Source organism: Falco peregrinus, chromosome 6, assembly GCF_023634155.1.
Source record: "Falco peregrinus isolate bFalPer1 chromosome 6, bFalPer1.pri, whole genome shotgun sequence".
In the NCBI taxonomy this organism is placed as follows: Eukaryota; Metazoa; Chordata; class Aves; order Falconiformes; family Falconidae; genus Falco; species Falco peregrinus.
The window spans coordinates 50,041,296-50,069,029 of record NC_073726.1 but is presented as its reverse complement, the minus strand read 5'-3'; the positions used below and the strand labels follow the sequence as shown (position 1 = coordinate 50,069,029).

At 36.4% G+C, this 27,734-nt stretch overlaps 1 protein-coding gene across 1 annotated transcript; it reads right to left on the bottom strand.

Moving 5' to 3' along the window:
• Positions 1-1,706: 1,706 nt before the first annotated feature.
• On the bottom strand, positions 1,707-26,706 carry EPYC (epiphycan). The gene is made up of 7 exons (XM_005242656.3): positions 26,583-26,706; positions 24,580-24,760; positions 9,964-10,117; positions 7,097-7,255; positions 5,533-5,735; positions 3,872-3,967; positions 1,707-2,200 (listed from the first exon to the last, which is right to left on the bottom strand). The coding sequence occupies exons 2-7, from the start codon at positions 24,745-24,747 to the stop codon at positions 2,030-2,032; spliced, it is 951 nt and encodes a 316-aa protein (XP_005242713.2). The 5' UTR covers positions 24,748-24,760; positions 26,583-26,706; the 3' UTR covers positions 1,707-2,029.
• Positions 26,707-27,734: the final 1,028 nt, after the last annotated feature.

Genomic DNA, 27,734 nt, shown 5'->3' with positions numbered 1-27,734 from the left:
CCTCCTCAATATTAATTTTCATTTCATTGACAAAACAATATAAAGCTGGTTATTTACACATGGATTGACAGAACAGCGAGATTGAGTCCCAAAGGTAAGACAAAATGGCTACAGAATAAAGCACTGCAGATTCTGTGTATTTAAGGACGTATTGCACATCGTTCCTTTGACCAATAAACACAGTCCCGCTGGTTGAGATTTTAGACCTGAAATGAAGTCTGTAGCTCAGAAGGTGTTTTTAAAACCATTGACCTTTCAGTTCCTATTAGAAAGAACTGGAGAGTGGAAGAAAAATATTTTCTCAGCTGTAAAAGCATGCATCTAAGAGCAACTCATGTCTTCAGAAGGAAATGCTAAAATGAAGATAGCTGTTTTTTTACAGTCTGTTCTGTGTAAGTGTCTGAAAACAAAAATTATTTTAAGCAGAAGCTAAGAGTCAGGCTGTTATGCTTGATTTGGTTTTTTTTTCACCTATCTAGATTTTAAGTAAGACTGGCAATTTGGTAAAGGTACAGTCATAAAAACACAGTCTTTGTAGCCTTCTGTACTTCATCAACTTTGATTTTAGCCTGTCTGAGATTGTGGCGTAAAAATCTGCTGTTCTTTTTCCCCATGTGTTGTCTTCTGGAAAGTGGCAGTGAGGGTGAAGAATGTGTTCTCTGTGAACAGTTTCCATTGCCTGGCCCAACATAAATTTAGCAAGTAAGATGCATTTACATTTTAAATGAACATGTATGTTCAGTTAGATAAAAGGGAACTTTGATATTCAAGAAATACCAGGTTGTGTAAGTGGAAGGTTTTGTTGTGTTTGACGGGGATCTTTTTAGCTGAAGTCTTTCACCAAACCTTTTACACTGAAGATGTGCAAGTGGTATTTGCTGCTTGTCACTGTAGAATAGAATGAGCAACTACCTGTGTTATGTCTAGTGGATCTTTCCTGGCGGCTTTTTCTCTAGAAAAATGAATTAAAGATCCAACCCACCCCACGCCCCCCCCACCCCCCCCCCACCCCCCCACCCCCGCAAAAGGAAAAGAGTTCAAATGATCCAGAGGGAGGTAATCTCCTAATCGTTAACTGGTCAGGCTTTTAAACAATAAAGCAGAAAAACTCAGCACAATTGCTTCAAATAATTGGAAACTGAGCCATGGCTCCACAACATATGTGAGTTGGGTATCTGGATTCTGGTCCTCAGTATATTGAACTATAATATTTTGTATGACTGTAAATATGTCAAGGGGAGTTTTTTTCCACTTCCTGTGCAGAATAAGGTTCAATATTTTTAAAATAGGGTATTTTAGATGGGATTTTTATTAGCTAGATAATCTAGCAGGCAAGGTTCTCAAAGATACAGGAAACAGATTTGGGTCTCATCAGCATTAGAAAGACCAATTATTACTGCAAAGATATAAACAAATAGTTTATGTACTTTTAGGGGGTAATCTGATACAAGTTTAAGCTCTATATTTCATTATTAATTCAAGGAAATATTCTGTTTTCTAAAAAAACCCATGTTTTTGGAACATTGCTTTGGAACATTTCGCCAGATGAAGAGACCTTTAAGGAAAGAATTAGAAAAATGGATGTGTCTCTAAGAGAAAAATATATTAATTAAATGAAAAGGGGATAAATATTAAATTTGACACACATTTTATTTTTATTTCTTTATTTATTATACTATAGTTAGATTTTAACATATAAAATCATTGAACTTTAGAATTCATACTTTTGATCTGAATAATTTCGTAGAAAATTTTGCATTTACATTGAACTTATGGCTTTCAATACAGTGTTTATAGTAAAATATTTTTCTTGATATTGCTATACAACTTACAGTTGGGTAGATAATGGAGCTGTCTTTTAGCATTTCATATTATTCTTTATATCTCAATAATTGATTTCATTATAATAGAAATATTTCCAAAATTAATGAGATTTGAAAAAAATGCATCTTGCTTAGTGTAGCAGCAAGTTAATATTTTGTCTTTCAGGATTCTCACAGCGTAGGACAGTATTGGCTTCTGTCAAAGCTTAGATGAGGTTACCAACTGGCAAACGGGGTAGACACATGTATGCATAAGGTGTTTTGCTCAGGTTGATGGGATTACCATCCAGTCTGATGTCTTCAAGAGCCCTACGTACGTAAGTAAAATCTTTCATTTTGCAGAATGTGTCTTCATGCATCTCTCGAATGTTATTGTTCTAAGAAAGAAAGGGGGGAAAAAAAAGTACTATCAAAATAGTTGCCTGAAAGTAATTTTTTACCCTTTAAAGAACAATTTATGGATGTATTTTCAGTGCCTAGAGAGATACTTGCTTGAACCCAAGGGACCAGATTGTTGCTGCATGTCATCAACAAAGAAATCTTCCAAGCAGGGAAAATATTTCTTGACCAGTGCAGAGCTGCAAAACTAAGTAGCTCAAACCATGTAGCACAGACAGGCTTTGCAAGAGGGGCCTAGCAGAAGTATAGAGCATTTTCATTTCTGGGATCATAATGAAAAGCCTTATTAACGCAAATTGGAACCAGTATAGGCCAGTCCAAAAATCATAGAACCATAATTATCATCCTGACAGCTTGATATGCCTCAACCTACAAAGGAACAAATCTACAGCTTGATCTGTGATAAATTTCTTTCCCCCAGGCCCTCTCACATTAGTTTAACCCACATCTGTACATATACAGGGAAAATCAAATGCTTTAGGTTTTATTTCTTTGATTTAAATTCCTCTTATATACCTTATCTTCACTGAGCTTATCTTCTTGAAGTGAAGCATTTTCAACAATGAGTTGCTAGAATACAATATTGTCTGGAAATTGAGACTAAAAAGGTCATCTCCTGAAATGAGAGCTAGCTGTCTGAAAGTTTTTCCCTTCTCCATTCCTTTGCTAGTCAGAAATTGATGTGGAAAAAAGCCCAGCTTGCTAGCTTTGGTCTGTAGCACATAGCACTGCATATTTAATTTAAAGGCATGGTCAGGTGAAAAAAATAGTCTGCTAGTGGGCAGAGCATTTCTATAGATTTATTTATGGAAAGATAGCTTTGATCTGTAGCACATAGCACTGAATATTTAATTTAAAGGCATGGTCAGGTAAAAAAATAGTCTGCTAGCAGGCAGAACATTTCTATAGATTTATTTATGGAAAGATAGACGTCAAAATATATATGGTACATCAGGTTATTTATTCAAAGGCTTTTTGCTGTATTGTGTAATAAATAACATCTTCTGATAATCAAAACTGGGCATTGGAACTAGAGGAGATAAAGGGAAAGAAGCAGAGTCGGAAAAGGTTAAAAGGAAGAATTCAGAAACAAAGGTTTAGGTAAAAGCAAACAAAAACAAAAAGAAAGGATTACAGAAAGATAATGGATGGGATGTTCCAATGTAGTCAAATGGAAAAGTCTGGCTGAAAAAATACTAGCAACTGGGAATAACCTTTATTGAAAGAACGAAGTGCACTGGGTATAAATGCAACCAATATGTAAAGCAACTCTCTTTGTGTATCTAAAATTATTCCTTTTAGAAGATTTGTATGAGCAATGTGAGGGATTTCTGCCTCTGAAGTCTGTAAGACTAATTTTGTTCTTGACAGCTGTGAACATAGCTTTAATCTGTACTAACATTAAATCTAGGGTTTTATGTTTGAAAAATATTGTACTACAAATTCTAATAACTAATGTTTAGCTGAGCTAGATTTTACTTTGCTCAAATACTGCATTCACTAGTTAATTGTGTGTTTACAATAGTCTGTTTAGTCAAGTAAGTACACTTTTGGATAAGCAGAAGAAACAAAACAAGACAATAGTTACCCTGTCCAGTTTTACTTACTATGTGAACATGACACATAAAACCATTACTTTTGTAGCCTACCTGAAGATGAAGAGCTTGCAGACTTTCAGGGAGTGGCAATGGAATGTGATCCAAGTTATTGTCAGTGATGTAAAGATGCTGCAGTTCATGCAGATCCTAAAGGATGAATGGGAAAGGCAGGGAAAATGATAGACATTTCTGAAATTCTCTAGCAAGTAAGTCTGTAATCTATCACTGCAATGAGCACTGATGAATACTAGCACATTTTATTTCAGCATGATATGGTTGAAAAGGCAGAAATTCAAAGACACTCATGAACTTTTATTTGCATAGGCTGAGAACAGTTGCTGTTAAAAATTAGGTGTTTACTTTAAAAAGAAAGGAAAGAAAATGCCAAGTCTAGAGACTTAATAATTTATATAATTTGTTCTGTGAAATTACATCTTTTACAAAAATGGAAAATACTGGCTTTCCCAGTCATTATGCACAAAGGCTTCCTATTCTGTCTGTTTCTTTGCTTTTTTGACAGACTTACTCAATTTTGCAGAATTGTCTTGGTACTGAAGCAAATTATAAATGCATAAGAAAAGCCTGAGCTAAAAATAAATTCAGCATTTCATTTGAAAAGGTAAATGTTTTTTTTTTTCCTTGACTCAGTGGAAGAAGGAGCTTCATCTGATCATTATAACAATAGCAGGATATACACTTGACTAGGTCAATAAGGCTCAGCAGAATACTTTAAATTTTGTCCCCTTTTCACACACACAAGTTATCATAGAATCTAAATACTTTGCATTCAGTGTTCTAGTTTAATTCCCACTGACAGAACTCTGAGATATCAGAGTGAAGGTTCTTGGCAAATATGGAAAATAAAGGCTGAGAGTCCTTCATGGCTAAAATCAGAAGAGTGCTGAAGAAAAGAGTGCTAGGTCAGAGTCTCAATCTGGGGGACTGAGTTTTGCTTATCATTCCCATTCCCAACACCTGCCTTAGGTTGAAAGGTGAAAGAATGGGAAAAAATATCTGATTCAGTTACTGCTGTTGCTTGCTTCCTTAAGAACCTGTCTTCCTAAGGGGGAATTTGGAGATGGCTGGTTACAACTATCTTCTTAGATGCAATTTAAAAGTCAATCTGAGCCAGGTCTAACATATGAAGCTAGCTGTATCCTATATCCCATAATGACTTCAAATTTCACATGCAGTTAGGAGGAGTACATGGCTACCTCTCTCCACCAAAATTCTCACGGGAGGACTTTTGGAAACTCAGAGGTTCCAATTTTCCTGCTTTTCAAGGTGGAAAGGAAGTGTATACATTTAGTGAATACTCTAGCAAATTCCCATGTAGATATATGGTAGAGTAAGTCTGAAGCAGCATCATCCATAGCTTTGGCCTTCCCTCTTCCCTTCTTGTTTTAAGGGAACATCAAGCTGCTTTCTGGAGCCCTGCTAGGCACGTGGATGGTTGGATCATAGATACAAACATAGTGTGCCATCGCATCTTTTGTGTGGATCTTTGTCAAGAAGAATAAAAAGGGTTCTCAAATCCAGTAGGTAGGACTCATACGTCTTGCTCCATCTTTACATATTACCAAGTAGCCAGCACAGTCATGGTGCCTATAGTCTTAAAAGTTTTACTACTGTAGAGGGACACTAAGGCTGCTCTTCTGAGTGCATCCTTTGGAGACAGGAAGAAAAGATTTTCCCATCACGCCCAGACTTACTTTAAATGCCTCATTACGTATTCCTTTACGACCAAGCCTGTTCTTACTGACATCGATGAATGTTAAGGTAGATGGTAACTCAGGGAGTTTCCTTATCCTATTGTCACGGAGGACCAGCTCCTTAAGTTGAGGCAATCTCTGGAAGGCATCATCATGGATCTCTGATATAAAGTTTGCAGTCAAATCAATCCTCCTTAAATCGTCTGGCAGAGAAATAAGAACAAGCATGTAAGAATGCATTTCCTGAAAGTTTTGAAAAAGAAAAAGGTAAATGGGTTATCTACATTTACAAGTGAACTTTTTTTGAAGTTAATAGTTTTTAAATGTCTGTGTGTTCTGGGAATCCTTTAAATGGTTTATCTTTTGGAAACATAACATTCAAAGGGAAATAAACATATTCTCTACCACCTTGTTCCACATATCTATTTTCAACTTTTTCTTAATGAATGAAGTTTGATATATTTTTTTTTCTAAAATACACTGAAACACTTTTTCCAATTAAAAAAAGAAAGAAAATGAAATTTGCTTTTGTCAAAAGAGAATGATGTCTAAATATCAGTGCATTAACGTGCATTAATTTTAAATGTATTATTCTGCAGCCAACTTCTATTTTCCACCCAGAATGTTGTTAATGATTATTTTCTTTTATGATTATTTTATTTTTATTCTAACAGTATATTTTGGCCTAATACATTTTCTCTGTTCTTATTGTTTATTCCCCCTTTTTATATATACCAATTGTGTTCCTTCCAAACCTTCATGTTGGTTTGGGCAAGCCAAACCCTTATAGTTTTCTTTCATGAAAGGATCTTTGCATTCCCCTGAATTACTGTAGTAGCCTTTTTTGGCACTGATTTCACACATCTCATAATGAAATCAGCAAACATTAGTTACGCAAAGTTAGGTCTAAAAAAAACAAAAAAAAATTTGGCTTGATATTCCAAGTGGTAAGTGTATAACAAACCCTATCCCTAAACAGGGTAGGCTTAGTACTTCCTGAAAAATCACATATCTTTAAGACTTTTAAGTAGGAAATGTGAAAATATAAATTCCCCAGGTCACCAATTTTGGCCAGCTTTAGGCCACAAATGGTTTTGGAGTAGCAGTTTTCATTTACTGAAGCTTTTCCTAGGTAATTCTGGAGTAAACCAATGAACATATACTTTAAAGGTAAAGTTTACAGGTAAAATTTAAAGGTAAAATTATTTTCACATAGATACTTTGCAAATATTTGAAAGCATGTCTACCTTTGAAACGGTCTTGTTTAGGAAAACAGTACTTTCTAATACACTACAAATGTTCTATGAGGTTTCGGGTTTTTCTACCTTTATAAAACTGATTATAAGGAACAGCAGAAAGACAGATGAACTTTGTAATAGAGAATATGCATTTGAAGTACTGACCTTTATGTTCAAAAGCAGCAAACCACTTTTCCATATGTGCATTTATGTGTATAACCCTACCATCATCAAGCATTATATAAAAAGAATCAATATGTCTTAGATTACTGTGAGCCAGAAATAATAGAAATTAAAGCTAATTGTAACAACACTGCTATCCATACTTAAGTTAGCAAAGTCATCTCTCTTGATCTTCCTGATTCTGTTGTAGCGTGAGTAGAAATACGTTGTTCTTTTAGGCAACGGTGGAACAGCATCAAGCTCATGGTCATCACAGTAGACTGTGGTCCCTAGGCATGTACACAAAAGGCAAGTGGGAAGACCTATCAAAGAATTTAAAAGAAAATAGTTTGTTCTAAAAAAAAAGTCAATTACTACAATGAAATGCTCACCTAAGCACATAATTATAAGATTTTATCGATGATAAAGTTCACCCCCATTCTTTTTTGATCAACACATCGTATAATTGCAGCAAGTGATTAAATTCTGCTTAAAAGTAATTTTTTTTTTCCTGCCTGTGCCAGATAAAAGGCCATTTAAGTTGTTCTAATACAGTGTTTCTCGGTCTATAACAATAGAATATTAGGTGACAGCAGCCAACAAAAGATCAATTTCCCCTAAGCTGTCAAGTGTGCACTTTCATCTCGATGGAGAAATAACAGCTGATGACTGAAACTTGTATTAGTTCCCAAGTTCAGTTTTGTAGATAGTACTTCTGAATAATTTAAAAGGAAATTGATATTTTCCCACAGAGCTATGGCAAAGAACCCCAATTTCTTTTGCACGTTGTTTAATTATGTTTTCTGATTCAGAAATTCAGCATCCTGAAAAATTTCTCTATCAGTCTGAGTTAAGGTAACTTGGAGACCATGTTAACAAAACATTTGGTTACCACCAGAAGTTCATTAAAATGAAAAATCAGGCCATTTCATCTCAGTCATAGAACAGCATGAATACCATGCATGCAAAAGTTTATTTTGATGGTACTGTTCAAATTTGGTGAGAATTGTGACACTGACTGTTTTTTCTGAATGTAATTTTCAGTACGAAAAGTTGTTAGTTGCTATGTGTATTGAATTTTTGATAAAACTTTTCTTCGATTAGGGATATAAATCAGCATATCTGTTTCTCAGTTTTTAATCTTATAGAAATACTTTTCCGTTTCATGTTTTCCTCCTCATTGTAACAGATGTCTGGTCATTTGTTCTGGTTACTTTATAGAATAGTAGCATAAATAATGAGTATGAAAATGTTTTTCTTGCAGATTAATTTTTTCTACAGGTAAGTTATGGCTACATGGAAGATTTGCCTTCTCAGTCTTGTGTCAAATACCAACAGGCAGCATTATCTAACTGAAGGGCAGGCTATACAGGTCGTGTATTCTGAGGCAAGATTAAAGAATCAGTGACTAGACTACTCTATTTGAGAATCTCTACTTAGACATCCAGGAAAAACACTTCTGGAGAGGTAAGACTCTTTTAATACTTTCCCTAAGTTCCTTCACAGAACAGTTTAAATTAGCTACAGGGAGCAAGCCTGAGACAGGGAAAAAATAAATTGTCACATCTTGTACCATTCCAGGAAACCTAGACCTAAAGGAACGTAGAGGTTAGGGTGGCTGATGTTTTTTTGAACTATTACAACATAGTACAGGAAGAGAGTTTCCCCTTCTGTCTTATTTTTTGACCTTGGAGGAGTGGTATTTGTCACCTATGGCTGGTGTAGACTGAAAAAGGGCAGATGTATGGGGAAGGATTCAAAAGATATCAACAAGAAAAATGAACTCGGCTTGATGTTCCTGAGCCTTGTAGTCTTCTATCCAGTACCAAGCCAAGAACAGCAGCAACATCTGGCAGGAAAATATGTTGCTAAAAAGAAATAAAGACACAAAAAAGATCTGGCTTGATATGTTACCACCTTGACCCTCCCATGCATTCTTTAGTTGATGCACAAGTTGATTTGCATTCAGTGCTCAAAAACGTTGACAGATACAGGATTCATGATATGTAATATTTATGTGAAATGTTTTGTAATATCCTGCAGCTTTCAAAAATGAAGAAAATTGTATTTTTTTTTCATAATGCTCCTGGGAAATTCTAATTTCCATTTTACTTTTTTTGTCTTGACGGGTGTATATTTTTTTGCTTGGTCAAGGCTGACTAGTAATATGTATAAAAACAAGACTAGGAATGATTAACTTCACTAAACACACAATTTTGGAAGCATGAACTCTTCCCCCCTCTCCCCGCTCATTTCATTTGTCTTCTGTGACACTCATTATAGTGTTAGGCATAGTAAAGAGTAGGATTTTCCTGTTGTTGTACGTTGTTCACCATAAAACACTAAGGCCCATCACAGCAGTGGATAACTCTAATGAACTTCAATTGCAAGTTTAGAGTAGCTACTGACAAATGCCAGTTATTAGCATCACAATGTTTGTATGGGAGAGGGACAGATTGTGTTTTACAATCTTAAATCCCTTGTGAGATGCAGAAAGCTCTTATTTCACTATAGCTAGTCAGAAGGATAGAAAATCAGCTTTGCCTAAAATTTCTAAATAGCCCATTTCCTAAGTTTCACAGTTTCTAATTTTCACGGTCAAAAATTCTTCAACAATTAAATTATATTTTGTATGAACACATTTATAAAAACCATGTAACAAATCATTATAATATAAAGTTATTTGGTGATGATATTGAAATTGAAGTCAATAAAAAAGTACTGGTGGCATTTGCCAACCATTAGCAAATTTTTAAGTTGTAAGTGTCTTAAGTGTTAAATAAAATTTTATTTCAAAAAAATCTTCATTGGCACAGTTATTTTCATAGTGAAATAGTGTGGAAATGTTTTAACTAGGTACCTATCTGACTTCAGAGCTTTCAAGATAGGTATACTACACCTCTTTTCAGTAAGAGAGGTACAGAAATACACCTCCTCTTCAGTAATAGAGGTAGACATTCATAAGCAAATAAAGTGGGTTCACTCAAAAGCAAAGCTACACATGCAAAACTCATTTCTCTTTCCTACTAACCGTCTTGAGTTTGGGGCCCAAGAACCCCAGACCCCTGTGCTGAAAACCCATCAATTAATTTTGGCGTTGATGCTTCCTCCTCAAGTTCTTCTGTCAATGGTGCAGAAGAATAACTCTCTTGAATTATAGAAGGTAGTGCTGTCCAAATCTCTGTCTAGGGAAAATTAAGATGGAACAGGAAATGTTACTGTTTACTTCCACTGGCAGCTGTTCATCTTCCAGTTACTCATATTCTCCCACTAGAGGTCACGTATGTTCTAAGGTTTATTGCTTGAGCTGCATTTTATCCGGCAGCTATAATGAATTCTGATGATGTGTCAACAATTCATAGAACTCCAACATACTTACTCATTTTTTGTCTCCATGTTTTAAATGTATGCACTTATGCATATACTTCATTAGCAAGAACATGTACTAACAAAATGAGTTTTCCACATTTATTTAAAGCTAAATTAGTTTTGTAATAAGAAATGATATATTTGGTGTTACTTATCTAAAGCTAAATTAGTTTTGAGATAAAAAATTTATATATTTGGTGTTACAAAGGAAAATTTGCTGTGAAGCATCAGAAAGGTATAAGTCATATTACCATAAAATTGTAAATTGTGCCAGTATAAATCCAAATCAAATATAGCTATGCAGGCTTTGTTTTGAGAACAGTAACATGCCTTAAAAATCTTATTACCTAAGAATTCTGAACTCTAAGTTCATATACTACTTGCTAATATATAGACAGTGTTTTTGTCATTTTTTTTTTTTCTGAATCTGAATATCAGAAGCCTCTGGTTAGCTTCAGTCATCAGCAGCTGCATTATGTAGTAAGAAAATTAAGAATATAAATAAAACATTTTAGATTAAATCTTTATATACAAAAATCATATAAAATTTGGCAGACCTTTTCATGGAAATAGAAACCTCATTTTTTTTTCTCCACTCAACATAATTAGTCAAACCCGTAAATTTCATTGTGTTAACTTTAATTCTAAAGATGCATTCTGTTGATTTTACTGTATAAGAACTTCAGGATAAAAATGAAGATGTAGCAATTTTCTTGCATTATATCACCCCTCCTAGAAAGAGTATTGCAGATTTGTGAGGCTTGTTGCAGAGGAGCCTATGTTTGCAAAGAGGCAGAGTGGTTTACTGTTATCACCCAGATACTGAGAATCCATTCTTGAGTGACCTTTGCAAGTTACTTTACCACTGTATCTTGATTTCCCCATGTGTAATAATATTGTTTGACCACACCAAGGCTTCCTTTGAAAATGCACTTTTTGTTTTTTAAGTCACAGACAATGAATTAGTGTCCTTATAGGACTTTGCACATCCGAGGTACTGTTTAAAAATTAGGTAATACACCCACCCCATGGGTGCTGCACCCCTGTGCTGCAGTTAACACTCCTTAGCCTGTATCTAAGGCATGAACAAAAATAGGAACTTTGGCACTTTATCCCAAGTGCAAAGGTACTGAAGCCTAAAATTATGCTTTAATAAAGATTTGCCTCCACTGCAGCCTCCTAGCACATCACCACCATAAAACTATGAAATCCTGAGTTTTGTACTTGACCAGTTAAGTCTCTTATTTGAGATCATCCCCCAGCTACTGCTGGTTTTGCTGTCTCCATGGAGAACTTGTTGTCAAAATCACTCACACTCGTGCTCATAATTTCTAGTTGTAAAAGACTGGTAAAAGTAGACGGCGTTCAGACCAAACAGGTGGTTAGGATTTTTTGAATTAGGTTTTCTATGTCGACTATACAAGTTAAAGGAACTAACACATCTGAGGTCAGCATGCCAAGCACGAGCAAAATTTTTGCTATATTCTGATCCCTGTTTGAATCTCTTAGCTTAACTGTATAATATTCAGCAAGTAGAGTTATTTTTGTCTTTTTATTCCCAGATAGAATAGATTTTAAATATTTTTGTGTGAAATACCTATATAATTTCATATGTGTCTATATATTTACCACAATTGTGGAAGAAAACACTTTACATTTCATAGTAGACTCACTGGATCTTTCAGTGTAACTATATAACATTACTAGGAGTATTAAATGTTATGATCCTGGGTTGCCTAAGAACATCTAAATAACCGTCTAAAATCTACTTTTTGCAGAGAAAAAGTTTGGTTTAAGATATATAAAGGCCATAGATTCAAACATTTTGTGTCAATTAGTTTTACTAAAGACAGAGAATATGGAAACAATGAGAAACCAGGAAACACTCTGAATCTCACAGACTCAGATTTTGACTGAGCACACTTCAGGTTCTTTGTATATTCTTTAGTTGTAAGTCATAGATAGTATTGCTAAGTAGGGTTTATGGATAAAAATTCCCTGATACAGTTGCTAAGATCATAACTTTGCAAAATGCAGGGTGATCAGATGAGCAAAATGAACTTCAGCTGAACTGTGACTGAGTAACCTGTTGGTGTAAGGAAGGGTAAGGATGTACCTTGTTGCTTTGTGCAAATACACAATGTTCCCATCTGCAGCACTGACAGTAAGACAGCTTAACCAGGAATGGACTTGGGGACAAATCAAAAGAAGGCTTTGGGAACAAAGGAAATGGGACAGATGTTCTCCGAATGGAGGAAGCCTAGAGGGAGAGATGCATTCCAGGCTTTTATTGACCCAGGGTAGTCCTGCACTAAAGTGCTTGCACATGCTCTCTACTTCTTCACCACTTTTGTGGAAATCAGATAAGAGTCCCTGTCCTGAAGTTTGGAACAAAATCTAGAGGTTCTGAGACCTATTAACAGCTTTATATGCATATTTTCTGGCAGTTCTACTGAAAATAATGTTCTGGAGAAAGGCATTTTCAAGGTACAGTTTGTAAACAGGCTTCAGACCTAAGATAATGTTCTTTTCACTTCCCATGGGATTTGGGTCATCTACCCTGACTGCCACTTCTCTGAATATTTGAAGGCATACTTTATGGAACTTGTTAGCTTGGAATTTCTGATTTCCTTTATGCTTTCTCAGTTCTTAACTGATGAATCACTGTAGATGTTTGGTATCAAAGCAGAGGTATTAACTTATGATAATTCTGTTTCTAGACTGTTATCTCTCTCTTTTTATAGGAGGTTATCTACTTTTGGAGGTGCACAGTTGAAAGCCTCCCCATAATTTCCTTGCCAATGTGCTAAATCTGGGTTCTAGAGTAACAGGTCCAAGGAGTTAGCATTGTCTCCTTGGATTCAGTCTCCTGCATATGACTATCATAAAAAATATGGATTATTACACTGAATTTAATGATGTTGCCATTTTTACACTGGTACAGGAGTAGGAGTTCACTGATATATGTGTATTACATACCAGACCCAGAGCATGAGCAATATTTGCTTGCTGTATGTAGGTTGGACTTGAACCAGTAACCTAAAGGTAAAAGTCTGTTTCTCATTATTGGTCATCCGATCCATGCAGCTTTCTGTCAATCTGATAAATCATGCAAGATTGTAACAAGACAAAGATGTTTCTTGGACTATGTACTGTACAGAATGATCCTTCATCTTCCAGAGGTTTGTTTATTTTTGGCAACATGTACTTTACTAAAAAAATTGAAACATAAATGATTCTATATCACTTCATGGTATTATTTTCCATAGTTTTTTAGGGGGGCTGGGGGTGGGATTGTATTTCCTTTGCTGCTCTAAGTAATATTCTTTATGAAAAATCTTAAAGCAGGAAGAATATTGTAGAGAAATATAATAAAGCATGTTTATTTTTGCCAATAGTTGCAAATCTTCAAATCATAATCAGCCTTGCAAGACAGATTTAATACATGGCATAAGAAAACACTGAAATGGAATCGTATCACCTACCTCTAGCCATCTAACTGTGTGGATAATAGTTACCCTATTCTGTCTTTGGAAATAATCAAGAAATTTGGAGAATACCAGTGCAGAATATTAGCCACAGAACATGCCAAAGGAGAGCAGTATCTTTCCTAAGATTGCAGATCATCTATTTTTTCCCCATCCTATATTTATTCAATGTGACTACATTTACAAATGAAAATGCTTAATGTAGATAGCCAATTATGGGCACTTTCAGACCAGGGAGCACAGGAATCTGAACGTATCAATAAGCAATAAAATGCAGTTGGTAAAAGTTAACTCATAACTTCTGTCATTCATAGGCTAGACATTTAGTCTATGCTAGCATCCTTTCACAGTCAGCAGGTGGAAGTTCGGAAAAGCAGTTCCAGCTACTGACCACAGAGGCTTCTTTTAGGATGGGATCTTTAGGTATCTATCTCTCATCATTGGCTGAAAAGGAGGTGAAACAATTAAAAAGTTTTTAAGGTTAGAAACAGCTCAGGAGCCCAAGCTGTGAAAAGAAAAAGAAAGGTGAAAGAGTATCTGTGGGTAGGAGTCAGTAGGGATGGAACAGAATAGAAATGTACGAGTAACCTATATGAGAATTATGGACCCACATAATTTGTGCAAAGTAATAAAATACAGAAAATAAATAGATTTAAAGAGGTGAACGGCAAGGCTGGAAACCATTAGTTGCCACATTGATTTTCTGAGGTGGTGTAATTCCATTGGCAGATGTTTTGTCTATTGTTTTACATCTACATCGTTTAGGATAAAAGTTGATATATTACATGTAATAAGTTTAAATGCACAAGATAATATGAAGTGTGTCCTGTTTCAGTGTTTCTTTTACTGCAAAAAATATACTTAACAACACAATCAAATTTCAGAACTTAAAAGGAGATATTTTAAACTTGAAGGGACAGTTGTACCGCACACTGACCCATCAAAAGGAACTACTTTCCCCCACAGCTGTTCTGAAACTACAAAAGACTTACAAGAAAATGTCTAATTATGGTAGAGGTTTTTGGTTTGTTTTCCTTTCCAAAAGTGGCTCATGCTTGTTTCTTCTTGAATTTTGAATTTAAGGTCTTCTTTCCTCCTATTGTTTTATCTTGAAGATAAATAGATCTGTGAGCCATTGCATGTTAATGCAATAACTACTTAGATTGCCAATTATGCACCTCAGATAAGTTGTCATATGCTACATACATAAGTTCTGTGGAGAAAATAGTATAATAAAACTCAGTGACATCTTGGGGAAGGAGAAGGTGATACTTGTTTACAACATTTCTAAGTAAACTGATTTTACCTACTCACATTCATTCTCTCAGATTTTAATAATTTGCACATGTCTACCCACATACTTCAACATACCTAAAAGTGTATGTGCAAGTGGTCTGGCCAGGATCACCTGTGTCCAACACAGAACACAAGGGACAGAAGCTACTGAGTCATTTTAGTGACTTGGGTTCTTCTTGACAAGCATTGAAAACTAAGCTTTGGACAGGTTTTTATCTCCTTTAAGATTCACCGGCTCTTATGGGGCAGTCTTTTTTGCAGTCTTGGATACTACAATATCCGTTAGTCATACACCAGGTTGCTGCCCATTGCCTCTTTTTCCTCATTGAGAATGTGATTTAATGATGACTAACATGGAAATGAATGGTATGTATTGTATTCCACAACGGTGTTTGCTGTCTGCTGGTGGTAGGGTGAAGAGTCTTCACTGAGAAGTCATCTGTGCTGTGATATTACCGGGGTGCAGGACCTTTGATTTTGGCATAAAGAACACATTCCTCAGTTTTGCTGCTGGGAACAGTGTTCTGGAAGTGATGCAGTTGGGTGCAGTGTCCTTCATTATCAATGCAGGCCATTCTTTTAATCCTTTAAGCCTTCTAAAATTTTTAAGTTATTTTGTTGTTTCTGCCAGGTCTTACACACACATACACGCATAACTTTCCATTCATACTTCAGTCAGACCAACCTTAACATTAAGTTAGAGAGCTCTAGAGTTCTAACCCAGTTTTCTAGAAATTGTGGCTTCTGCCTTGGAAAATACAGGTAGGCCCTGAGGTTCTTTTAATAAGTCTTAGAAAAAGGAGTAGTCTTTTTACCACCTTGACCACAGAATATCCTAAATCTTCTTGTCCAAAAGCAGATCTATCTATGTCGCATCTGATTTTAACTGAGTAAAAACATTTATGCTGCACAGCATAGCTACAGAGATTTTACTTACTAATGTTGTCTGAGAATGAAGAAATTCAATGTAAATGGAGCTAATCTGGATTTGCATGAGTACAAATGAAGTCAAAGTCTCATTCCAGTGCTGTATCTGAAATTACAGATTTTATTTCTAACACTCTGCTTTGAGGGCTATGTGATATCTAACTTAGCCTACAGCAGATGCTTTTCTTTGAAACAGTGCTGAAGTTTTGCAGGACATAAGATTTCAAAGAGAAATATGCCAGTTTTAGAAACCAGAATAGGGCTTTTTGCACTGTTATAAAGCACAGAAGGACTGAAAACTTGTCCCAGCTGTTTAATGGAGATTTCCACAGGAGCTGCTGCTGATCCAAGCCACAAAGTAGACATACACAGCCAGGCAAAGCTGGAGATCACCCAGCTGACCAGAGTGTCTACGAAACATTGCCAACCCTCAGACCTGTACTGAGGAGCTGCCTCAGCTGCAATTCCAGTGCTCACTGTAAAGGGAGGGTTCAGGGTTCCAAGCGTATTTCCTCATGCAGTCCAGGCAGACCAGGCACCCCTGGAGCTGAACATGATTTTGCCCAGTTCACCAGCCTGGCTTTTCCTAAATACACTGCGATTGCTTTGAATCTGAAGTACAACCAAACAGTGTTAGAAACATGAACAAAAAGGACAGGATTCACTATGTCATTGAATTTGAGGTCCTGTTTAGTCATTTAGTCTCCTTACACTCCTTGTGCAGACAGTGGAGAAAGAATCACCTCCTGAGGGAAGTTCAGCACACATACGTTGAGATTCAGCTCACTGAGGTGCCTGTCCATCTTCCTTTGGCTGTAAAGGAGGCAATATAGACCAAAAAACCCATATTTTTTACCAGACATCAGGGCCAAATCCTGGTGTCAGATCTGCTCGTCCTCTCATTTCTACAGCTTGCAATGGAAAGACATGTCATCTGATTTGATCCAATCCAGAACAAGTGTATTGTCTGCAGTGATACTGATGTAGTGCTTGCAAGCTGCTGTATCTCACAACTAGAGAAATTTCTGATAGTTTAAGTTTTTCTTCATAGTGCAGACTGTTATGCTATATAGAAATGTCCTGTCAGTGTAAGATCGATTAGCAATCATTTAGTGAGAGGTCCAGGACATGAATCTGGTGCAAAGAAGAAAGTGCTGAGGACAGGGGCACAGGTAGTCCTGCCACCAGGAGTGACATTCTGCATCATAACAAGAAGCATTGCTACACGGCTCTAAAAATAAGGAACACCAATATCATAAAAGGAACAATTACAATAATGGAAGGGGTTTTTTTGCACATTATTTTTTTTTGTCCTTCCTACTTCTTCTTGAATTTGTGGTCTGAATTTTATGTCCAGGATCAATAGCTGCAGCTATTTTATCCATGCTACTATTTACCTTTATATTAAGAAAGAGCTAAGTTGGGCGTGGAAGTTAAAAAAGTAGAAATTGAAAGTTGGTTCAAGCTTAGGCCTCCTGTAAAGAAAGCCAGAGCCAAAACCACTTGAGAAATAACATTCAAAGTAAATTTTCAATCCCCAGATGTCTCTGATATCACAATAGGGATTATGCTGCTATGAAATAGATACAATTACTGCAGTACCATTTCTTATACTATTTTTTTCTTTAAAAAAACACACCAAAAAGTGTTACAAATCATTAAAAACAATAGCTATGTTGATACTGGTTGACAGTCCATCAAGTCTTTAAACATTTAACAAGATATTAGGTTGCACTGAGGAATCCAGGGAAAGAAGCTTAGTGACAGTTTACTTAGCAAATTCAGGTGTCTGAGACATATTGTATGGCTAAGGATTCAGGCAGGAATTTCATACGGGCTTTACAGGTGTGCATGTTCTGAAGAATTTATTGAACTGTCTGTCTCACACTGAAGGTTATTTGTGTAGGGAATGAGGCATTCCTGCACCTAAGTAATTCAAAGAACCAATCTGCTAAATTTGCACCACTGTTTTACTCCATTTCAGTACACATTAACACAAAGTTGCTGGTTCTCCACTCATCCAAGCAAGACAGATGAGGCATAAGTTGCTAGTCTGAGGAGGCTGGTACCCCCCAAATTTCTGTTCCAGAAGAGATGTTAATCATCAAATGGGTGCCGAAGGAGAGTTTGGGTGAGATGCTGAAACAAAGCCAGAATACATCCAAAGAAGCAAAACTCATGGCAGGAGGAGAACAAGCCAAAGTAAACATGATTATGTAGCCTAATATGAAAGTAACTGAGACCTAGGATCTTTTTCAAAGGTTTATTAATGTCCCATGCATTAGATAATCACTAAACATGAGCAAAGATAGAAATGACTCAGAGCAGAGCCACAACACTCCCCCATCTGAGCTGTGTACCAAACCATGCTCTGGATTCTGCTTTGATTGGCTCTGAAATTATTCTTATCTTAAAAGATTTTTCAATGGGATAGAAATGCATGTGTTATTTAACTTGACAGTTTTCAGAGAAAAAAAAATATAGCCATGGGTACAATTTAGCAATTTGGGGTAATTTTCTAAAAAAATCTGTATCAGTGTTTCATACCCCATGTCAATAGGGATGATGTGTATTTCCAAAAGAAGCCACAAAACTGGAAGTCTGAGGGGGAAAAAAAAAAAGAAAAGTTTAAGTGACCAGGGAAATTGAGATAGCAAGCATCTACTGTAAAAGGTCTATGTAATCTCACTGTGGCATCAGGTGTCACCTATCACAGGAATTTTGAACATTGTGATAGTTACTCTTAAGCAATGAGCCCTAGATGGACCAATTTAGGTGTTTTCAGACCAGAACAACTACTTAAAGAATCTAACTCAGTCTGAGGCAAGAGGAAGGATGTAGCCACTCTGTTCAGCTAAGGTAGTGGTAACTAATGGCATGTCTGGTATCAGAGTTTTAGGTGCTTAAGATTGCCTTAGCCAGTATAGTCTTTATAACATTTCAGATAGCTAACTGGGTGAGACAAGCTCTTCTTGGCCTGTTGTACAAGAACTTGGGGTTTTCAAATCCTTCCTTTTCATTGCCTGGTATTTGCTGCTGCTATATGGCAGACAGTTGAAACATCACTCAGGCATTTCATGACTACTTTTTAATCTGCAGAAATGTTCACCTTCTGTGAAGATGTCTGTGCAGAAGCATATGAAATCAGTTATGGACAGCCAAGTGAATGAAAGAACTGTAATGAAAGCCTTTCTGAAAATGTAGAAAATTGCCTATTTGGGGATAAAGCTTTAAATGGTAAATTTAGTTCTCTTATCAACTATGTAGTTATCTGACTTCTACATTACTTGTACCAATTTATAAGTTTGTTAAACATGTATATGACATGTCCTGAAAAGTCATTATGTATCCATTTTGAAAGGTTTTATTTAATCAGATACCTGCCAGAGAGAAACAGCAGTGTAAGCCTCTCTCAAGTCTGCAGAATGGCAAGAGGGAGTTCTTGCACAAGACCCATCTTCATATCTTCATGTGTGTTATGGCAACAGCAGAGATGCTTTGTGTGGATGCACACATACATATATGTGAATGTGCGTGTATGACTCAGGTTCTGAACTTTGTGAAGTCACCTGAATATCCTGTTATCAGTATGATTCAAATTCAACAAGCTAATGCAGAATCAAATATTAGGCTTTCACAGTGCTTGTTTCTGATTATTTTGTGGACTGTAATTTCCAGCTTACCTCTTCTGCCTAGACAGACTCAGAACAATCTGTATTCAACTCCCTTGTTTTGCTGCTTATTCAGTGCTAGGACAGCTCCTGTGCTTCTCAGCCTAACTGATAGACTATCTTATTGATGAAAATGGTTTTTTGGTGCCCCTATATTTTCACTTCTTATTTTCCTAAATTAGTTTTTCCTACCTGGAAATGCTTTTTCCTACAAGGAAAATAGACTGGTTATGTTTATTAGACACTGTGATCAAAAGTTTGCACTACAGTTTTATTACACATTAGTAGCTGATGAACGCAGGAATCTCTCTCCACAACTTGTTTTTCTTACACACCATCCAACCAAAGTTTTAGTTTCAAAAAGAGAAAAACTCTGAGCCTTTTGTTTTAACAGCGAGAAGCTTACACAAGAATGCTTTTGACAGTTTGGCTTGATTGGATTGATTTTGAAGAAGGAAATTTGTCTTTGTATATGTTTGCAGAATACATGGGACAATGAAGACCTAGAGCTTCACTGGGGCATCTGGACCCCCATGATATAAATATTCATTTAAAATGGTAATGAAACTTACTGTGAAGAAAAGGGGCAATACAGCAGCCCATGTTCACACTATTTTAACTATCAGTTTCAAAAGAGAAATCCAACACAGAACTTGTACACTACCCTACACTGACATTCCTTTGCAGTCTCTTTCTCCTTTAGGACCTTGGAATTTCTTCCTCAGTAATAGGTTTTTCTTTTACATTGCCTTTTTTTTTTGCCATTATCTGTGAAAGACTTTATATTGTTCTCTCTAAAGACTCTATAAACATTGCATTTTTGAGTGATATATTACTTAACGTCTTTTTTCCGTAAGAATTTCCTTTTGGATGCAAAGCTTTAGCTTGGTCTTCTATGTCTCAATAACCTGGGAACTTGGAAACCACAGATTTTATAGCCCAGATTTGACCCATTAATACATGACAATGCATAGCTTTGACTGAGGATTCAGTACGATTCTCCCAAGTAATTCACAGCTAAAAGTATTTTCCCCATGCAAAATTTTTGCCTTAAAAAATATGTTCCATGTACACATATTGAATACAATGAAAAGAATGCAAGAAATGAAACAGATCTGCTCATATTAGCAGGCAATGCTAGATAACATTTGATTTCCATTGTTAAGTAACTTTTCCAGACCTTAAAGTTATTCTAAAATCTACAACAAAAATAGATTTCAAGTGGAAAAATATGAACAGCTGTTATCAAGATAAAATATTCTCAGAAAAATGTTTGCAAGCCAATTAAGTGTGGGTGTATATGCATGCATACACTTTATTTTTGGCATAGACACTTCACGAGGAAAAATATTTCCAAAGTATAAGAAACTGAAAAGAAATCATGAACTGGGACTCAGTCACTCTTGATTAACTTTATTAAGCTAAAATGTTGGTACTAAGCCTGAGATAGGTGCCTAAGGTCCATCTAAGGTTATTTGAGGAAGACAGGTGTATTGGGTCTGGCTGAAGTGTAGTTAATTTTCCTCATAGCAGCCCCCGTAGTGCTGTACTTTGTGTTTGTAGCTAGAATGATGTTTATAACACACCAGTGTTTTGGCTGCTGCTGAGCAGTGCTTGCACAGCATCAGGACTGTCTCTCTAACACCCCCTTCCCACCCCAAGGCTGGTGGGCTGGGGTGGGCAAGAGTTTGGGAGGGCATATAGCTATGATAACTGACCAAACTGATGAAAGGGATATTCCATACCATATGACATCATGCTTAGCAACAAAAGCTAAGAGAAATGAGACTGGGGGTAGGGGAGTGGGGGGTGGGCTTTGTTAGGCATTTGTCATCCAAAACAACCACTACGTGTACTAGGGCCCTACTTCCCGGGATAGTGTTTTTCACATTGCCTGCTGATGGGAAGTAGAGATTAAAACTTTTTGGTTTGCTTTGCTTGTGTGCACAACCTTTGCTTCTCTTCATTAAATCATCTTTATGTCGACTCATGAGATTTTAAACTTGATTTCTCCCCCTGTCTCTCTGATGAGGGGACAAGGCAGCTTGATGGGCACCTGGCAGCCAGCCAAGGTCAGCCCACCACAATAAGTATCCCAAGAGAATGACTCATATTTATCTGGGGGAATGGTCTTGGGTTGCATTGCCTAATTTTGGCCAGATAGAATGAGTGGGAAGACTCCCTAATTACCTCTAGGTCTTTCCTCATTTTGGTGGTTACACATTGAGTGAGTGATTACAGTACCCAAGGGGTAACATTCTGGAAAGGACATACTAACATAGGTGCTTTAGTTTAGTTCCTTAAGTTACGCAGGTGCCCAATTGTCATTGAGATCCACAGGAGTAACACACTGGACACATCTGAAGCCCTACAACCAGCCAGTCTCCTGGATCTGCTGAAAATCAGTTGGGGACACAGCCCTGGAAAAATTCATTTCTCCAATTGAGTCTAAAAACATGTTAAAAAGAACGATTTCTATTTGCACATAACTGAATACTAAAATCTTAAAATGAAGACAGCAACAACAGAATATACTATTTTGTTTTTTCTCCACTATTTCAGAAAGGATAAAGACAGGATTCAGAGTTCTCTAAAAGGAAATGCAGGCCTTAAATCAGGCCCTAAAGAGTTACTGTACACAGGCTAGAACTAATGAAGGCCTGCTGTTTGTCTGGGTCTCTGTGGTATTGCTCATCATTTAAGCTATGCATAATAAAAACTAACCAGTGACCTTGCATACTTTTACACATAGAGCCGCTTGTGTAGTTTACATCTTTACGATAACAGGAATGTAGGGAGGAAAGTCATAGCCATGAGCCAGAAACCAAATGTATTCTGTTTAAAACTCGAGTGACATCAATAATATTCAGTGTCTAAAGGATAACTTGCAAGTCTGACACGCATGTCTACAAAAGCTGCTTGGTTTCTACAGCCCTGACCACTCTGAGCTCTCCTGGGTTTAGGGGAATTGTGAATGCTTAGGTTTCTTTGGGGTGGCACATGGTAAGAGGAGTGCAAGCAAAAAAAAAGATTTTGGCTAAACATCTAGGAAAAAAGGGTCTCACAGGGAGGTCCATGCATATGCAAAGTAACATTCCTTCCAACTGCTATGATGGACTACCTTCACCAGATGAATTTTAAGAAGGCTGCCTGAAGAGCTCAGTAGTGGTAGACAATCCTGCTGTCAAAAAGAAGTTTGGAAGACATAATGAAAAGACTTTTTGGACTCTGTCTATTCTGTGCTTCCCTAAGGAAAGCAACCTGTTACAGGACCTCTTTTATCTTTTCTTGTTGGGTGCAGTATTGATCATCCTGAATCTCCTTTCAGCTGGAAAACAGCCACAGGATCCTTGCCTTACCTCTATCCTTCACTCAGAAACTTGGAAAGGGGCCACCCCATGCTTCAGTGTCATAGGACCACACAGAGAGAGCACAGCAAAGGAGACCCCTACCTACCATTCAATGTATTACTAAAACATCTATTGTTTGAATGAGGAAATCTCTGTGGTGAGGCACATACAAAATAGCCACTCCCATTTCTGGGAAACCATTTCTATAGGACTGATAAAAGCTTCATTTTTAAGAGCAAAGACAAGAGCTGTGACTTCTTAGTCAATGTGAAATAGAGAGGGCATAAAGTATTCAATGGCTAAAAGTGGGGGTGACATCAGGGAAGAAAGCTCAAGCGATGGGTCTGTAAAGAGCTTTGATTCTGCACGGCACAGGGAAGCAGACCAAAGGCAAAGTGATTTCTTTAGAGCAAAGCTCTTCTCAGTCCTCCTTAGATGAGAAAAATTATTTCTTCAAAACTGTAAGGTTCTGATCTTAGTGCAAACTTTGTGATTATTTTTATCTTTTCAGTTCTGTAGTTTTGGGATATATTTGTTCTTAAATTGTCTCTGTCTTTTGTTTTCAAGGCTGCTATCCTACTCTGATCTCACCTTGATGAAAGACTAATTCCTGTCCCTCCTGCTGCAATCATGAATCACTCAAAGGAACATGTTTTCATGAATTATTTACTGTTATGTAAAAAAAGTACTAAAATATTATGAGCAACAGCAAAACCCCCATATTATTATTTAAATGTTTTATTTTTCACTCAAATTCTATTGCACTCAGTCCTGAATCATACAGTGCACATATCACCTTCAGGAAAGTTGTGCCCGTGTCTAAGCAGCAGAGTGAGATAAGAATTAATGTAGCCTTTTAGTAATGTAGAGAAATACAGTAATGTAGGAGATGAAGGAGACATTTAAGCCAGCAAATGAGTCCCTTGCTCATACCAGCAATACATCTTACTATCTCATACTGTAACAGAATTACAACAGTTTTTCTTCAGTAATCTTTCTTACTTTCCTGTTTTTCAGTTCAAGTGTTTTCCCTTTCTTTTATACTTCCTTCTGCCTGCTTTCCTAACAGAAATAGAAAACACTAGCACATATAGCCTGAAAAGCTTGTATTGATCATATCTATGACTATAAGAAATAACCCCAGGAAACAGCATTTGATAACCTTATTGAATGGGGAATGCTGGATGTCCTGTCTCAGCTGACTCCGTGCATCATCCAGACAGGTGGATGAATCACAAGGAGTATCTCCACCAGAATTTGTGGCAATACAAGGACATCTGAAAGGAGCACAGTACCTTTCACCTGCTCTCAAAGATTACCCCCAGAAAAGGAACAATCAGGAAATATTTCGGACACATTTGATAGATCAGGGAAAATCTGAATGAACTGCAGTGTGTCATTAGCACAGAAAACTGTTGATAAACCAAAGGCAATAGCAACCACGTGAGTAGATTTGTCTGATAAATGTTTTCATGGCCAACAAACACATCAGTAGCCACTGTATTTGCGCACTTTGCAAAGATAAAATACATGAAGTTCTGATTACCTCTAATTGGTCAGACTGCTCATTTTCATCATAGACAAATGGGCGAGGCAGCTCTCCAAGCGATATATCATAGAACTCAGAATCATAAATTACAGTATCAGTGATAGATGCAGCTCCAACAGGCTCAAAGATAAAAAATCCCAGAAAAATATTTACAAAGGTCTGCATTTTGCTTCCTTTTCTGAAAGAGAAGAAAATGGATAAATTGTGGGTAATCTGCTGTTTGCAAGAAATCTATGAAAATTTAATATCAAGTACAGTACATATTGTATGCAACAATATTTCTGATGGATAACTCATATTTTTTAGTGATGATTCAATAGTTTATTCTGTTTTTCTTCATGAAAGTTGCCTGGATCTGAGAGATTCTGTAGACTGCTTTGGCCATGCTAACCTTTAGACAATTTGGGAAAGACCTACTGAGTTTTGCTTTGCCAGAATATAATTTTAAATGATTTAATGCTGTGGCATATTCCTACCATCACTTCCACAAATATCGGGGGGACAAAATAAAAAGTAGTACGTATCCTCCGTAGCCCTGTAAGTGACAATACTCTCTCTGCATGCCTTCATTATTCAATCAACACCATTTTTAAAGTAGTGAGAAATAGTAGCCTTGTACAGTAACCTGTTCTCCTTGGAGAATGGAATTGTAAAATAGAATTATCACCCATCTAAAAGTTCCATATTTCAGTAAAATAGTAGAAAATTCATACTAGGCTTGAATATTAGTGTGTATGCATTCTCTGTTCCTTGTAAGTGATATATTCACTATTATCATATAGGATGCCTGACACAAGGCTCTATTCAGCATTCCTTACTTACACCTTGATTTAACTACAACTCCCACTAGTTTCACCAAAAGTGTATACAGTGATAATAAGCAGTGCATAAGTCTAATAAATTGTACTCCTGATGTGATGCCATAATACACACACTTAAATGTTTTATTTTTAAACTATAGCTACATAAAATAGATGAAGTATAAGAAATGCATGAGACTTTTTTTTTTTTTTGAATGTGAATGCTGAGCAGCAAGCTGAATTTTAGCTTCATGAAAAGAGGTCTTTATGAAGCTGATTTAGGTATGAGGATATGAAATTCCTCTGGGGATGGTCAGCAAAACAAGGCAGTCATTTTTCACTTGTTTGCTTTATTCAATAGGACTTCAGCTGCTGCTAGGAGAAGCTAGAGTCACTTGGGCTTGTGTTTGAGAAGACTTAGTTGAATTGCACCTTTCAGTATTAGCTTCCGATATTACTAAAGGTATTCTGCTTCATTACAAAAAACTGAACTGAAATGAAATAAAATAAGTTAAAAATGCAACGAATTTCTGAAATAAACAACTACCCTGGAGCTTATTTTTCTCTGGTTTTATATTTTCTGCTGCCTATTTTTGACAATATTGGTTTTGGTCTTACTTTTCTTTTGCATGTAATTTACCCCAAATGACTGCTATAAAGGATGTTATCTATTAACCCAAAAATGTAATATTATCATATCTGGTGTAATATCTACTTTGAATGAACAATGCCTAAGCAAAAGATTACTCATTATTCAAAATCATTTTTGTTTCACATTGCCTAGAAATAAAAGGTTTTTAAAGGATATAGGGCTTGATAAGTATTTAATTTTGTACATATATAGACAAACCCAGCAAATATAATGGTAATCTCTGAAAAAAAACCCCACCCTCCTATGACTATAGTATCTGCATGAGCTTGCAGAATTTGCATGTCTCTGTACCTCCCTTATTTGCAATATATTGGAACACACTGTAATGATATTGGCATCTGCAGTAGCTGTAAGATCAAATATTTTGATGAAGATTATGTACTCTTACAGGAAGGAATTAAGACATATCCAGGGAAAAATAAATAGTTTCCTCAATCTGCAGCCTTTGAATCAGTATTATGCACAATAAAATAAAATAAATACTTTAAAAATACTTCCAGCATTAAAAATCCTATTAACTGTTCTAAGAGAGAAGTACCAAAACTTACCTTTTAGCTTCCAGTCTTTCAAATGGGATAGAGTTACTTAGAATGCAGAGCCAGTGGTGTTAGACCCCGACCAATGGCAGTGGCATTCTGGGGCTGTGGGAGGTAGTACAGCTTCTACCCTCAACTGGAGACCTCAGCGTGGGGAGTTTCTCAGACTTCAAACACCTTTATATTTGATTTTGCTGAATCAAATTTTAGCAAGGTCAGACAAAGGTTTGTTGTACATCACAGCTCCCCTTCCCCCAGATTTCTTATTGCTGCTACCAATATACAATATACCGATATAAACATTTTCAGTTGCATTCTGGAAAAAAAACCTTTTGAGTCTCCTGATAATCGAGAAATGCATATTTTCCAATGTCCAAAATCAAGGCTTAAGCAAATTGGATTGCATATGAATATTATTTTTTTATGTGTGACATTTCTATTTGGGGGTTCATTATATATGATAACGTTTATTGAATTTCCATCTGCTGTGGAAATTTTCTGGTATGTGTTTAGAAGTACTTTTTTCCATTTACATTTCTGTAAGTACTTATGGAGGAATGTTCATAGGGACTACTCTTTCTAGTATGTTTTCCTTCTGAAGGGGAAATACCACTTCCTTAATAGATACGAACTACTATAATATGCTGCAAATGACAGATATACACTGTAGTATCATGCGCTTTATTACACTGGAAATATGTTTTACAATGTTAGCAGAAGTCAAGCTACCTCTTCTCCTTATTGATAGCATTTCTTTTTATTATCACTTCCTACTTAATTCTGTACTTACTTTTATATTGCTGGTATTTTGTACAATATATAAGCATTCTTCTGAATTTTTTCATCATTCCTCCAATTCTTCAATAAAATATACCTCCTAATACAGTCAATGTCCTATATTTATAGTTAGGGAAAGGCAGAACCCATTCCTTATATATGGAGGAATATAAGATTCATGTAGAAGATTCCAATGTGCTGATTCCCTTTACTTTATACAATTTCCACACTAAAATTTTTCCAATAAGAAGACCATCCTAGAAGGCCAGATTTGCATGAGGCACTGAAAGCATGTTAAGAATTTTAAGCCAGCTCCCAATAATTTGAATGCCCAACATAAAACTTCTAGTCCTGGCCTAGAGAATCCACAACATGTGAAAGGTTTGT

What these genes read in the sequence shown, in the direction of transcription:
- EPYC (XM_005242656.3), bottom strand. Translation starts at nt 24,747, where the DNA reads ATGCAGACCTTTGTAAATATTTTTCTGGGATTTTTTATCTTTGAGCCT. An exon ending in AGCAGTCTGACCAATTAGAG is followed by an intron (nt 10,118 to 24,579) that starts GTAATCAGAACT and finishes AATTTTCCCTAG; the next exon opens with ACAGAGATTTGGACAGCACT. An exon ending in TGCAAGCTCTTCATCTTCAG is followed by an intron (nt 2,201 to 3,871) that starts GTAGGCTACAAA and finishes TTTCTTTCTTAG; the next exon opens with AACAATAACATTCGAGAGAT.